Source organism: Melospiza melodia, chromosome 9, assembly GCF_035770615.1.
Source record: "Melospiza melodia melodia isolate bMelMel2 chromosome 9, bMelMel2.pri, whole genome shotgun sequence".
In the NCBI taxonomy this organism is placed as follows: Eukaryota; Metazoa; Chordata; class Aves; order Passeriformes; family Passerellidae; genus Melospiza; species Melospiza melodia.
The window spans coordinates 29,856,536-29,870,907 of record NC_086202.1 but is presented as its reverse complement, the minus strand read 5'-3'; the positions used below and the strand labels follow the sequence as shown (position 1 = coordinate 29,870,907).

Genomic DNA, 14,372 nt, shown 5'->3' with positions numbered 1-14,372 from the left:
CAGCAGTGTGTCCTGGTGGCCAAGAAGGCCAAGGGCTCCTGGCCTGGATCAGGAATGGTGTGGCCAGCAGGAGCAGGGAGGTCACTGTGCCCCTGTGCCTGGCCCTGGTGAGGCCACACCTGCAGTGCTGTGTCCAGCTCTGGCCCCTCAGCTTGGGAAGGACGTTGGGACGCTGGAGCGCGTCCAGAGGAGGCAGCGAGGCTGGAGAGGGGCTGGGAACACAAACCCTGTGAGGAACCCCTGAGGGAGCTGGGGGTGCTCAGCCTGGAGAAAAGGAGACTCAGGGGTGCCCTCATCACTCTGTGCAGCTCCTGAAAGGTGGCTGTGCTCAGGTGGGGCTGGGCTCTTTCTCCAGGCAGCACTGACAGAACCAGAGGACATAGTGTTAAGCTGTGCCAGGGGAAATGCAGGTTGGATGTTAGGAAAAAGGTTTTTGCACAAAGAGTGATAAAGTTCTGGAATTGCCTGCCTAGGGAGGTGGTGGAGTCACCATCCCTGGATGTGTTTAAAAAAGATTGGATGTGGCACTGGATGCTAGGGTTTAGTTGAGGTGGTGTTAGGGCATGGATTGGACTTGATCTTAGAGGTCTCTTCCAAGCTGGTGATTCTCTAATTGAATTAATAAAAAAATCAGTGCCATTTGCTGTTCCTAAAAAGAAAAGACAGTGTTCTTTCTCTTCCCTGGTGGCATCAGAATCCATCAGCAGAAAGTAGCTGGTGGAATGCCTGTGTGCTGGGGGAGTATTTCCAGCTACAGAGAATCTCACTCGTGACAGGCACTCACTCAGCTGCAAGTCTGAGATGCTGAGGGAGACCTTTGCTTGGTCACACTGTTTGACTGTGTTCTGAAGGATGCCGTTCATCCTCTGGTGTGTTTCCAGGTGAATAAAGCTGGATAAAGTGAATAAAGTGCTGCACAGTCTGTTAGCACCACTGGGAAGTGCAGGGTACTGGTGCTGTTCCTATGTGTGCATTACGATACAACAGCATAAACTTGCAATGATTATTTTTGTTTTAGAGAACAAAGAATGTCCTTCTGGAAAACATTCGAAGGAAGGGAAGGACCAGGATAATTTGGAGTCCCCAAACTGTAAAAATTCTCCTCCTTCATCCCAGAACAACGAGCAGGGCTCAACCTTACGAGATCTGTTAACTACAACAGCAGGCAAACTGCGCCTGGGCTCTACAGATGCTGGCATTGCTTTTGCTCCAGTCTACTCTACAGGAACAGCAGTAAGTCTTTACAAGATGCAGTTTTTCTCTTAGGATTTGAAAATCTCTGTCAATCTGTTCTGGCACATTACAGTTGGAGCAGTCTGATAGGTGTATTGCTTTAAATACTCATTCATATTTAAAATGTAATATGCACACACACATTAACATTTTATTTGTTTTTATATGTGATGATAATTGATGCAACATCAGAAATGCTACTCTCTTTCAAAAGGAATTGCATTAAGTTGCTTTTACACTGTTTAAGCATGCAATTGTTTTCTAACAGAGTGGCAAGAGTGGAAGGACTATGCCAAACATTCTTGATGATATAATTGCTTCAGTAGTAGAAAACAAGATTCCACCAAATAGAGCACCAAAGATAAATGTGAAATCTGAAATAAAAGAAGAGCCAAAGGATGAGAAAAAAGGCATTCAGGATGACTGCAGTAAACGGTACAGTGATATCCAGTACTCATGGATCTGTGACAAGCATGTTCTGTGGCTCAGAGATCATAAAAACACCAACAACTGGAAACTCTTCAAAGAGTGCTGGAAACAAGGAAGGGTAGGTATTGAGCAGGTTGGTCAGTAAAGGGCCATCAGCAGGAGCTCTGGGGAGTTGTGTATTAAAGGACAGAAATGCCTAACTAACTCCATGTTTAAAACTGGGGTAAAAACAGGTTGTCAGGTGTAGCCCACAGGTGAACCTTGTGTAGTTAAACTTGAGGTAACCAGTTATAATAAATGAGACATTTCTGTTGTGGAGTTTCAGATTCCAAAAAGGGGTGGCACCTTTGGATATGGGTGCTGTTGGAGAAGTATTAACAGCTCAGTAAGGCCAAAGTCTTTATGTGTGTTCCAGACACATTTGTATTCCAGTTCAGTTAAAGAATTTGTCTACTTGTGAAAGGATAAGTACTGATTTTTAAAAATTATTTGATTTTACTCTTTACAGCCTGTTTTGGTGTCTGGTATGCATAAGAAAATGAACTTCAGCCTGTGGAAAGCTGAGTCAATCAGTTTGGATTTTGGAAACCAGCAAGCAGATATCTTGAATTGCAAGGACAGTATCATTTCAAACACCAATGTCAAGGAGTTCTGGGATGGTTTTGAAGATGTTTCAAGTATGTTCCTTAAACATGTATTATGGTATTGATTCTGAACATGATCGGTGTTAGAAACTGCAGTTAAAAATTGTCATTATGGATCTTGAGGCTTTGAAGAAACTTTAAAAAGAAAGCTCTAGGTAATCTGTTTCCAGAGAATGTGGAGGAAACTTGCAATTTGTATCTCTGCAGAATTAAGGATGCACTATTATACTAGCTAGGTCTGACTAAGAAACTGGACACATGTCCTTCTTACTTAACTAGCTGAGTTTGGTTTGTATCATTCTTGAGTCTCAAAATCAGCTATCTCCTGTTTATGCATAAAATTTTGATTCTTGGCAGGTTTAGAGTTAATGTTTAGGTGAGTAAAGTGTAATGCCTACAGTACATGAATTTTTAGTTATTTCTGTTACTTACAGAACGGCAGAAAGTAAAAAATGGAGAAACAGCTCTGCTAAAACTGAAAGACTGGCCTTCTGGTGAAGATTTCAAGACCATGATGCCAGCAAGGTATTTTGAGTTTAATATTTGATGTTCTTCAGTCAGTCTTAAAATTACTCTATTTTCTCTCTATATATAATGACACAAATTCAATTCTATTCTTTTTTTCTTCTCCAGATATGAGGACTTACTAAAAAGTTTACCCTTGCCTGAATATTGTAGTCCAGAAGGAAAACTAAACTTGGCTTCTCACCTGCCAGGATTTTTTGTCCGTCCGGATTTGGGACCCAGACTGTGCAGTGCATATGGTGAGTGTGCCCTGTGAATGCAGCTGTTACCTCTTCCCTTCAACTTGTAGAATATCACACATTGCCATGCTTGACAGAAAGATGAGCTTGATCACTGAATGTAGGGAAATACTGACTGACTTGGGTATTTAACAGTACTTGCACCTGGGCCATGAGAGTCTATTTGCTTCTCCATTTCTTTCCATCTTTTTATGCTATTATAGAATTCTGGAGCATATAAATGGTTAGCTGCTGCTGCACAATGATAGAACCTGTCTTTACTAATGCTGTGTGACAAAATACTTCATGAAATATCATTGTATTAATAATTCTGGTCATAAACTAATCTCATCATATTTCTCATAATTTATTTTGTGTGCTGTACACTCAAAAACCTGTTTAGAAAAGGTAATTCCCACAGACACTTTCTGTTTGCTCCTTCTTTTGCAAAGAATTGTGTTCAATTCTGTTTTACAAATAGAACAAGAAATTAGTAGTAATTTGTGACACAATGGTTTTGATTTTAAAAGTTCTCCAAATATCCTGTGAAAGAAGCATATTAACAATAGTGATAATGGCATGGGTCTGAGAACTGAGTCATTAATGCCACTCTGAGGTATTAATGCCACTCTGCTCTAAGGCTGTGTTCCAGAATGTCCTTTTGACTTAAAAATGTTCATTTCCACTTCTTAAAACTGAAATTAATTTTCCTCTTTGGGCATAATTTTGATTAAGGACTCTCTTACAGCCAGACATAAAAGTGACAGATTTGATAACCTTGTGTATTCATTGTGCCTGTATTGCCTTTGATAACCTTGTGTATTCATTGCCCTGAACAACCTGAAGGGTTGAAGAGGAATGGAACATAGTGGTCAGGAAATGTCCCTGACTACTCTGCTGGAACATTTTGTTCTGTGTGTAGAGACAGGTACCTGGGCTAAGAGAGAATCTCAAGGACTCTGTTAAAAAGTAATGTTTTCTTATTTAGCAGAAAACATTGGTATCACCTTGTTTAGCAGGTGAACCAAAAACATGTTTTTAATTTGTCTATCTCAGTGATGCCAAGTATACTTCAGAAATTTCTTCACTGTTGTTACATGTTGTGATTTGAATATGCAATACAAACAAATCTTAATTTTATCTTGTAACATAGGTGTGGCTGCTACTAAAGACCATGACATAGGAACCACAAATCTCCATATTGAAGTTTCTGATGTCGTGAACATCCTTGTTTATGTTGGCATAGCCAAAGGAAATGGAGTACTTTCCAAATCAGGTAATGTGAACCTCACTCACTGTAGGAGGTGTAGAGGGACTGAATGTTCTGCCCCTTCTAAAATTGACACTCTTCTTTGGAAGGCAGGTCCATAAGAACCTGCTTGCAGCTGGGTGATTCTTTGTTCCAAGGGTTTGCACACACATCAGTTCTCTATAAAATACACTGCAGTTCATGAATTATGAAATGGTATTTCAAACTCTTTCCACTTTTTTTGCCATTGCATATAATTGATGCACCATTGCTGTGCTGGGGCTAGCATAGCTAATGGAAGTGCAGGGTGAAGGATTTTCTCTGGAAGCTGTGCTGGTTCTAACAATTATGTCAGGATGATGTATTTGCCAAACCTTCTGTTTATGCTGCTTCTTCTGGATGCATTGTGCTTACTCTATTGAATTTGGGCTGTAATGTAATTTTTCAGCACTGGAGAGCTTAAATTGGTGTATGTTAGTTGTCTCTATGAGGTTTATTGCTTATGTGAAATAGTCTTTAAATCACTGAAATAGTTTTGTTTCTTTGCCCTTTTTCTTTTGTCCTCGTATTCCATAATCAGCAAATGTAGATTTTGGGTGTGACTAATAGAGCTGCAGTAAGGTTTGTGTGTCATTTGCTTTGTTTTCACTTGTGTGTGCATGGAGTTAATAGCAGCAAACTTGAGCATCCTGGGAGCTCTGGCTGCAACAACAGCATGCTATACACTGCTTGTGCTGACTGCAGGAAAACACCTTTTCCATCTTTTCGTTTTTGGTACCAGCCCTGCTTGTTTATGTCAGGTAGGAGATTGTGTTCTGTGGAAGTCAGGAAACGTGAAAAAGTTCAAAAATTAAAGGTATTTTTAAGGTACCCACAGCATTTGTGTTCTAGTAATGAGTTACAGACACTGAACAGCAAGATCACCTGGTGGCTTCTGTTGTATTCAGCAAACTTCCATCTGCTCAATCTCACACAAGAATTTTGCAAAGAAGATATTTAGTTTCTCCATTTTTTTCTCCTTCTCACATTTAAAGAATATTTTTGTTGAACCTTAGGAGTTTTGAAGAAGTTGGAAGAGGAAGATTTGGATGACCTTTTAAGGAAGAGGTTGAAAGATTCCAGTGAATTACCTGGTGCTTTGTGGCACATTTATGCTGGCAAAGATGCTGACAAGATACGAGAGTTTCTGCAAAAGGTTAGCTTTATTACACATCATTTATAAATATAACCTAAGTAATTGGTCAATCAAAAGGGACTGGCAAAAACCACAAACCTCACCTCAGTGTTAGAGAAGGGAGGAAGACAAAATTATTTCCTTGAATAGCACATAAAATAAACTATACTTGACCTGCTGCACCACCAACAAATAAAGGATGTAACATGTAAAGTTTGTAAGAGTGACAGGTGGCCTGTAACTGAAGGCTTAGGAGGGCATGGAGATCTGCTCTTGCCCTGTTGCCCTGCTCTAATACAGAAGATAATTTGTGGGATGGTGTTTTTCTGTCACTGATCCATTATTGTATTATTGCTGCTGAATTTTTGGTGGATTTTCCCATGCCAAATCCCCTGGCCTCACCACCCATGGGCACCAGTCTTTGCCAGGACTGTCACATCAGCCAGCACAGGACCGTGGCTGGGCTCTTGGTGAAGGTGGAAGCAGTGGGAGAACATCCCCAGGGGCAGCAAACTTAACCTGGCTGTGCTGCAGATCATCCTCCAGTGGCTTGTGGTGATCAGAACTCAGAGCCACATCAGAACCTTTCCAGTTGTTCCCTAGGATTATCTGTCAGTGCATTAATTGTAGGGATCCCATCTTGGAAGCAGTGTTCTGTGCCCTGCCCTTAGCACATTTTGTGCTCTGGAAGGTGGCCTTGATAGAAGACACAGAAATACCTAAGTATCACTGAAGTGATTGCTTGAGAAAATGTCTTTACTGTCCTCTTCTGTGAGGAGAGATCAGATGAGTGTTAACTGGCTGCAGCAAAGGGGTCCATAAACAAACTCGAGGCCAAGGGCTCTGCTGTGAGCAGGGGGAGCCCAAGAAATTCAGCACTGAAGATTCCCTTTGACAATAAAGCAGTGTCTGTACCAGGCCAGCTGTCCTCCAGTGACTCAAACATTTGCTCTTTGGCAGACTGAGCTGTGGGGAAAAATGAGCACTGGTAAGTAAAACAAAGCTAATTCCAGGAGATTAGGAATTATTCAGCAAGACTTTTTGTTCATTCAGAAAGTAGGTGCTCGTAAATGAGATGGTGGCTTTTCAGTTCAAAAAAGAGAGTTGTGAATAAAGTCACGAATGCAAAGGAATAGGTGGACATAGAGAGGAAGTGCTGAATATTCTCTCAGAGCACTTTTGAAGCTATAGAGAATAGCTGTGAAAATATTTGAGCAACAGGTTTAAACCAGCCCCATTTAGGATGCTGTGAAAAGAAGTTTGTCACTTGCTACCACAGTCAGCCCTGGTATCCCAAGTGAGTTGTGTGCCACCATGTATTTTAGGAGTGGTGGTATTTGGGAAGTACTGAACTGGAGATTATTGATGAGTAATCATTGGGACCACTTTGCTGCTGCTAAGATATAAAATCTCAGAATCTTGTTAGAAGGGTGATAATATTCAAGGAGAGTTTCAAGTTCTGCATCACATAATCACATTCATTTAATAAAATAAAAAAAAACCTCTTTTTCTAATGACATACTTGTTTCATGACTCATGACAGGTGGTTTAGGTCTGTGTTCTTTATATTTAATAACTTTTTTTTTTTTTTTTCAGTGACTAGGATTGATTTAGTAGCAGTTGATTAAGAGTAATATTTGTTCCCCTGTGGTTCACTTGATGAGAAATGGTTGTGCCATTTCATTTACTGATGTCAGGAAGTATTTTTGTGTTCATCATTTTTTCTTAATACCTTCATAGGGGTGGTAGGAAAGCAGCTTCTTATCCCAGCGTGGCTGAGGTTGGAATTGGGACCCTTGAGGTCCCTTCTGTCCAGCCCTGTGCTCAAGCAGAGGCACCTGGAGCAGGTTTCCCAGGACTACAACCTTTGGCTTTATTGGCTGCTTTTTTCCTGAGCTAAGGTGGTGATGTTGTGTGTCTGTGTCAGAACTGAAGCAATGGCAGCACAGGAACTCCTGAGCTCAGATTTTATTTTCTGCATGAAAGAAGTCACACAGAGAGCATGTTGCTTATTAATAGATTATTGTGCTGAGTTCTTTAAAACTCTGCACTTTGGAGTGAGAGTGTTGCAGATGTCCTCAGTTCAGTGAGACCTCCCACATCCTTCAGGGTTGTTTTGAATCCCTAGCCAGAGCTCTTGTTTGGTATTGGGAACTGAGTGACGTTGCTTGGCAAGGTGGGCATACATAAAATTGATCAGCTAAAGGTTTGGTTCTTTTGGAAGTTATTTGGGATGTTTTCTGTACTTAACAGATAGCAAAGGAGCAAGGCCTGGAGGTTTTACCAGAGCATGATCCAATCCGTGATCAGAGTTGGTATGTGAACAAAAAACTTCGCCAAAGACTTTTTGAAGAATATGGAGTAAAAACCTGCACAGTTATTCAGTTCCTTGGTGATGCTATTATTCTACCAGCAGGAGCACTTCATCAGGTAATGTACATTCAGTTAATGACATGCAAAATTAATAACGTTTTTCCAAAGGCATGAATACATCTGTGCTCAGTTACATTTAATTGTTTTATTAGTGTCTGTTAGCTTGTAGGAATGTAAAATAAGATACATCTGCTGGTGTAGCTGACTAACATACAGCAAATGGAATGGCTTAACTATTAGTTGTTTTTTTGCTTTACAATTACAAATGAACAGACCATTATTAACCATTGTTTTCCCCTTTTCATTTCTGTAGCAAATTTCTAAACAAATTGAGTATAGTTATGGCAGAGTCAGGTTAGTAATTTTCTTCTTCTAAGCCAGCAGTTAACCTAATTGAGGAGGGGCAGGGAGAGCAGCTTGAGCAGGTATGGATGGTGAGCACCTGGATGTCAGGTGTCATTGTTTCTGTCTTTAGCTGTAGGAGAATTGTAGTGGGTGTTCTGGTGTTTCTGTAACAGGAATTTGGTTGTTTTCCCATGCCAAATGTGAGTTCTTTTAACCTAGAAGACACATCAATCACCAGAAGTCATCATACAGAGTAAGTTGTCTCTTACTCTGAGAAGGAGTGATCCCACCTTGGCAGCAGCTGGGCTGATGCAGTCTGTAGTTGGGGAGGAAAGGTACTGCCAGTGGGGCAGTTCTGGAGTAGCAGGATGAATTTTATTAGTCAGCCTCAGTTGCCCCCTGGCATAAAAACTTCGTTACTGCCTTTAGGCCTTTTTTTCCCCTCATAGCCTGTAAACTGCTGCTCTTTGGTGAAAAGAGGAAGAAAGCTCAGTTGTTTAGGTGAGATTTTTAGGCCCTTCTAGATTTATTTCTATCCTGCTTCAGCAGGAGGTGGAGCTTGCTGGCTTGGCAGCTGTCAGGCACCACTAATGAGGTCCTTGACTGTCAAGGAATGAGGAGCCATCCCCACCCTGCAACCCTGGAGTTGGTTGCAAACCATTGTGATGTGAAGATGTATCACTGATCTCCCTGTGGGTTCAAGTGAGACCAAGGCTTTCTGAAGAAGGTGCTGTTTGGTTTCCAATCTGCAGATCAGCTTCCTGCAGAGAGGAAGCAATGGCTCACCATGTCCTGTGGCCAGGGCAGTGGGGTTTAGTGGGGATTCCTCTGTGAAAAACTGATGGGGTGTAGTGATGGCAGGGGTCATGTCCCTGCTCTGTCTCTGGCTGTTGTGGGGCATTGAAAGCAGCTGGTACCACACCTGGACTAGGCTCCTCCTCATCCCACTGCCTTTCTGCGTGGGTTGGACATGGTGGTACATAGCTCTGGATGGTCTGTGTGGGTTTGTTCTCTGGCACAGCAAAGACCCAGACAGCCCCAAACAGACCTTGCTGACCCAAATCTAGGGAGTTGTAGGTTGCCTTCCCCCATACAATGATTCAGGGCTTGATGTTGTTCCACAAATGTGGAGGAACATCTGACATTGCTGCTGTTCTTGGCTCCTGTTAGGCTAAAGAAGTTGCACTCCCAGAGTCATGTATTGCATCCTCCAGCAGCCTTACTCTGATCCCATGAAACAGGAGAGATACAACCCAGATAGGAGAGTGTATGGGAACCCAGGGGAAATAACAAATGTCCTGGGAAATCTGTTCTGTATAGCATGTGCCATTATATAAAGGCCTACAGAATATAAAACATGAAGTAGTGGGACTGTTCCAGTCTTCCCTCTACTTTATATGTGTAAGGACCAAAAATAAGACCACTCTTATCTTTATCTCCTTGGCTTTAAACTGCAGATTGTGTTTGAAGTGGTAATGTTGTAGCTTCTGGCACCAAGGAGTTAATAACATGGTGTTTTTAAACCTTGGTGGGTGAAGCTGAGAACCTTTTCATCTTCAGTAAGAAGTTCCTGTGAATCTGCCACGTAGGAGGAAATAAAAGCATCGTGTTCTTTCATGTATGTGCATAGTGCTCTCTGCAGAGATGCGTAAATACTGACCTTAGGGATCAGCACCAGCACTCAGAGATACAAAGCACGTTTAAAAACTGAAAAAAAAGTCTGCACAAGAGTACATACCATGTTAAGTTTACACATTAAGTGTTTCAGATTTGCATGCACATTATGAACCTTTTAATTATTAAAACTGGGTAAAAGTTGATGCTAAATTAGGTGGTAAATTATAATTTTTATTTGCTCATGAGTAATGTCGTGGAGCAGAAGGAATCAGACTGAGGGCTGGAGCTGGGGAGCCTGGCTGCCCAGCTGTGGTCACTGCATAAGTGTAGTTCTGACTCTTCATTCTGGGGCCAGTTAGGATTGTTGGCACACTGCTGCTTCTGACGTGCTGGTCTAGAATTTACTGCCCTAACATGGAGGAGGTTCTGTGTATTTCTTCTGTTTATTGTTTTTCCACCCCCCATCCCTCCCTCCGGTTCTATGGATTCACGTCTGGCTTTTTAAAGCTTATTCTTTACATTTCATGGCAGCATGTAGCATTCCTCTTGCTTCCCAGCTTTCTCCCCCTCCCTGTGTACTTGCAGACAGCAGTCACATTCTTCTTGTGATGCCTGCAGCAGGCAAAGTCAGACTGTTCCCGGTGGGAGGGGAGGGACAGCCTCTCCTGTGAGCTGTGACGGGCAGGGCAGCCTTGTCTGTTCCTCTTGTGGAGGGAATTGCTCTCTCAGAAGGAGAATCCAGAAATAGATACAGTGTTGGATCAGTCACCTCTGCAGCTGCTCCCCGAATGCTCTGTGAGGGGCATCTCCTTTGCTCTTGCCTGTACAGGCTGGGGGCTCAGCAGTGTCCCTGGTTGCTGATGGCTGGGCCTTGTTACCCCTGTGGCACTTGTGACTGGGAGCCCCTGAGCTGTCCTTGCAACTCCCCCAGCTAAAAAAGGGTGTTGGTACTGTTCTTTTGAAAGATTCACTCTTCCTGCTGCTCCACTGTGGGTTATGCTGCATCATAGGCATCTCTAGAGATGGCCTCCCTGGTTTTAACTTGGTAGCTCCAAATTGGTAAAATATTTGAACTAAAAAAAAAAAAAAAAAGCTAGAAATACTGGAGTCAGTAATTGAAATGTGGTGTTCAGGCACCCTGCAAAACTTGCTCATAGTGGAACAAGTTATTATAATGTTGTTTTTATAGAGGCATTATCTTGATTTAACAGCAGGATTATGTATTGTACAATAACACGCTCGGAGGCAATGTGACATCCTGGCAACGCTCCGACAAGGATTGTAGGATAAAGGTCTGGGCGTCGCACACGCAGAGCTCTGCGAGCTCAGCCTTGCAGGAAGTGGCTGATCCTGTGGCCATCAGGATGGCTGGGTGGCCCTTTCTTCCCTGCCCACTCCCCTTCCCCTGTCCCAGCCCAGGTCTGGGGCTTTTCCAGCCTCCCGGGCCCTGCTGGAAGCGCCGGCGCTGCGTGGGCCGGGTGTGGAGCTGTTCTCAGTTCAGCTGGAAGTGGCACAGGCGTGGGAGTGCTGCACTCCTCGCCCCACAAACCTCAGGGGAATCGTTGCTAAACGTTTCTGTGTGTGTGTCACTGCATCAGCTTGTGTTAGAAATATTATAAATAGAACTGCCTGGGGCTGTCAGCGGGGCATTCCCATGCTGAGCACCAGAGCAGCCGGGTAAAATCTGTCCCCGCAAACTTTCACACGGATAAGACAGGCCCTGCAAGGGAGGGAAGAGCAGACTTCAGGCACAGCAGAATTAAAGGTCTGAGGGGAAACAAATGTTTGCTGTTCTGCCATGGAGGGAGAAATAGGGAGTCAGTAAAACCTTGTCTTAGTGAGGAGAAAGTGAATGAGTGCTCTGGGATTTGCATGGGCTGGCAAGGAAACCAGGGGCAGGCAGAGACTTGAAAGAGGTGGGAAGCCTGGGAGGGAGGGGAGGGGGCTGGAGCTGCACAAGGCAGAGGTGCCTCACCCCAGGCTCTAGGAAATTCCCTGAGTGCTGGTGGGAGCCTCATGCTGGCACTTCTGCAGCTGCTGCCTCTCTCCTGGCTTTCTGCTGTTTGCAGATTGCGTGGCATCAACAAACCCTCCTCGTGTCCAGAATTAGTTGTGTTTTGATGAATTCTCAGGAGGGACCAGCACTGCTTTGTCCTTGATGATGATGTTGAGCCATCAAAAATCCCATGTGCAACATGACTACTGAGCTGAGCTGGGGGTCACCTGCTGGGATTTCAGCTGTAGCAGGGGGACTGCTGTGTAAAATCAGACTCGGGCAGTGGTTTTGAAGAAGAAAGAATTTTTTAAATTAAGTCCTGTGTCCTCAACTGTGTAGACCCCAGTGGTTTCTCTGAATGTCAGGTAAAATAATGGAATTTTTAGAGTACGCATTTAGAAACTCTAGATTTTGCTAGGTTTCTCTTGAAAATACACAGATCTCTGATATCAGCCCTGAGCAGGGTGGGATGGGGTGTTTGCTGGAATGGCTGAGGCTCTGCCTCCCTGCCCCCAGGCTTTGGGAATTCAAACTGTTGCACAGCTTCTGAGGAGCTGTTGGTGTTCGGGGAAAAGAGGATTTTGACTGCTGAATTACAAATTACAGTGTAATTTGTAAGGGTTTAGGGGTGAAAACACAAATGGTTCTGAAGGGGGTGAACTGGAGTTGGTGGTTGGGTCACAACGAGGAAGCAATTTCCCTTTCCCCGTCCTCCAGGCACGACCTGGGTGGCAGGAGATGGTGTCTGTTCCTCAGTAGTTGTCTCATGTCAGTAAGAAGAAATGTTCAGAGAAAGAAGAAAAGTGCTCTTTTCCCCCTGCTTCTCAGCCTCCCCTTTCTCTGTTCATGGTTGTTTCTTTCAAGTATCTCCACTGGCAGTTCCTTTTCCATGAAGGTGGCAGCTTGCAGTGTGTGTGCGGGTCCTGCAGGGCAGCTCCCGCCTCCGTGGGGCTGGGCAGGCTGAGTGCAGCTGCTGAGGGAGGAACAAGGCCTCAGTGTGGGATTAATGCCGAGCACAGGCAGCTGTGCAGCCTTCAGGGGATAAGGCAGACACACACAATTGCTCTCTACCTGTAAAGGTACCCGGTAGTGCCATAAGGCTCTGGGTAAGGCATCTCAAGGCCCACTCTTTCCTCAGGTACCTCTGCCAAAGAATAACCCCACATACTAATGATCAGTCTCTTTCTGTTGTTTTGGATAGGTGCAAAATTTTCACAGCTGCGTTCAAGTAACGGAAGACTTTGTGTCTCCAGAACATCTTGTACAGTCATTCCACCTAACGCAGGAGCTGAGGCTGTCAAAGGAAGAAATCAATTATGATGATAAACTGCAGGTAGGAAATGAATGCTGCTCTGGAAGGGGCTGGAAAGGCAGGGTGTGCTCGGGCTCATTGAAATGCTGAGCAGTGCGTGGAGCTACTTCCTTGCTGCTGTTCACACAGAATAACAATGAGCAGCAGCATGAATGCCAGGGCTGTAAATGACTCTCCCTTGAGCTGCTGGCTTTATTTCACATTACATTCTAAAATGTGTAAAAAGCTGTTCCTTTTGCACGGGCTTGATGAAGCCTTTCTTTTTTCCATCCACTAAGCTTAGGGCTCAGTCCTAAACTTTGCAGAGTTCCTCAGGTCATAGTCCTTACTGATATCTGTCCCATGTTCTTGCAGGTTAAAAATATCTTGTATCACGCAGTTAAAGAAATGGTGAGAGCTTTGAAGATTCACGAAGGTGAAATGGAAGATGTGGAGGAGAACTGAGCACACTCTGCTATTTGGAGGTAGCATCACCCAGAGGTTATTTCACCTGATCTGTGAACAGTAAACACACTAATTTAAGCTTCACAAACCATCAGTGCCAAGAAAACACAGTCATCATATTTACTTGTTAATGACACTGCAATGGTAGAGCTTCATATCACAGCCACTGTGATTCCATGTTCCACTTGCAAACAGTTGAGCAGCGTTCTGCTGTCTGTATTATAATGTACATGAAGTTTGTGAAATGTCAAAGATTTAAGATGATGTATTTATTTTTGGAAAAAACAACAAAATTCTATGCTATATTGTTGATCAAATGTAAATGTGACTTGTACAGTTTGCTAAAATAATTCAGATCTTTTTCACTACATTGAGACAGTTACTGTGAGCGTAGGACACAAACACCAGCTATTGCCTGCATTTGGGATCTTGCTGAGTCCGCACAGCAGTCATGTCATATTCTGAAAATTACTGCCAAATAATTGTAAACTTTGTAAAATATAAAGTATATAAAGTAGATATTAAATACAGACACTTCAGTATTTTATTGAAGCTATTCAGTGTACAATTAAACGTTTTCAAAAGGTGTAATTTATTTAAAAATTGTCTCATTTTGGTAAAATTTATGTGAACTTTTAAAGCTTAAATATTAAACTTAATATGCTATGTAAATATATACATATATACATTCAATGATGTATTTTTTTAAAACATTGGCTTGCTTTAATTTGTTAAAAGTGCAAGTGTTACACATGCTTTGTACATTGAAGTTGAAAGGGGTTTTACATTTTCCATTAAAATGACTTTGTCAGA

At 42.9% G+C, this 14,372-nt stretch overlaps 1 protein-coding gene across 9 annotated transcripts in view; it reads left to right on the top strand.

The window, feature by feature from the left end:
• JMJD1C (jumonji domain containing 1C) overlaps window positions 1-14,372 on the top strand; it is a 158,612-nt gene extending 144,240 nt beyond the window's left edge. For all 9 annotated transcript variants that reach the window (XM_063164060.1, XM_063164061.1, XM_063164059.1 and 6 more), the window contains 10 exons: window positions 1,019-1,233; window positions 1,502-1,780; window positions 2,171-2,339; window positions 2,741-2,831; window positions 2,940-3,070; window positions 4,203-4,325; window positions 5,354-5,493; window positions 7,726-7,902; window positions 13,005-13,136; window positions 13,470-14,372. In XM_063164060.1, the coding sequence (XP_063020130.1) occupies window positions 1,019-1,233; window positions 1,502-1,780; window positions 2,171-2,339; window positions 2,741-2,831; window positions 2,940-3,070; window positions 4,203-4,325; window positions 5,354-5,493; window positions 7,726-7,902; window positions 13,005-13,136; window positions 13,470-13,559 (1,547 nt within the window). In that variant the 3' untranslated portion in view covers window positions 13,560-14,372. The remainder of the gene's footprint in view (window positions 1-1,018; window positions 1,234-1,501; window positions 1,781-2,170; window positions 2,340-2,740; window positions 2,832-2,939; window positions 3,071-4,202; window positions 4,326-5,353; window positions 5,494-7,725; window positions 7,903-13,004; window positions 13,137-13,469) is intronic.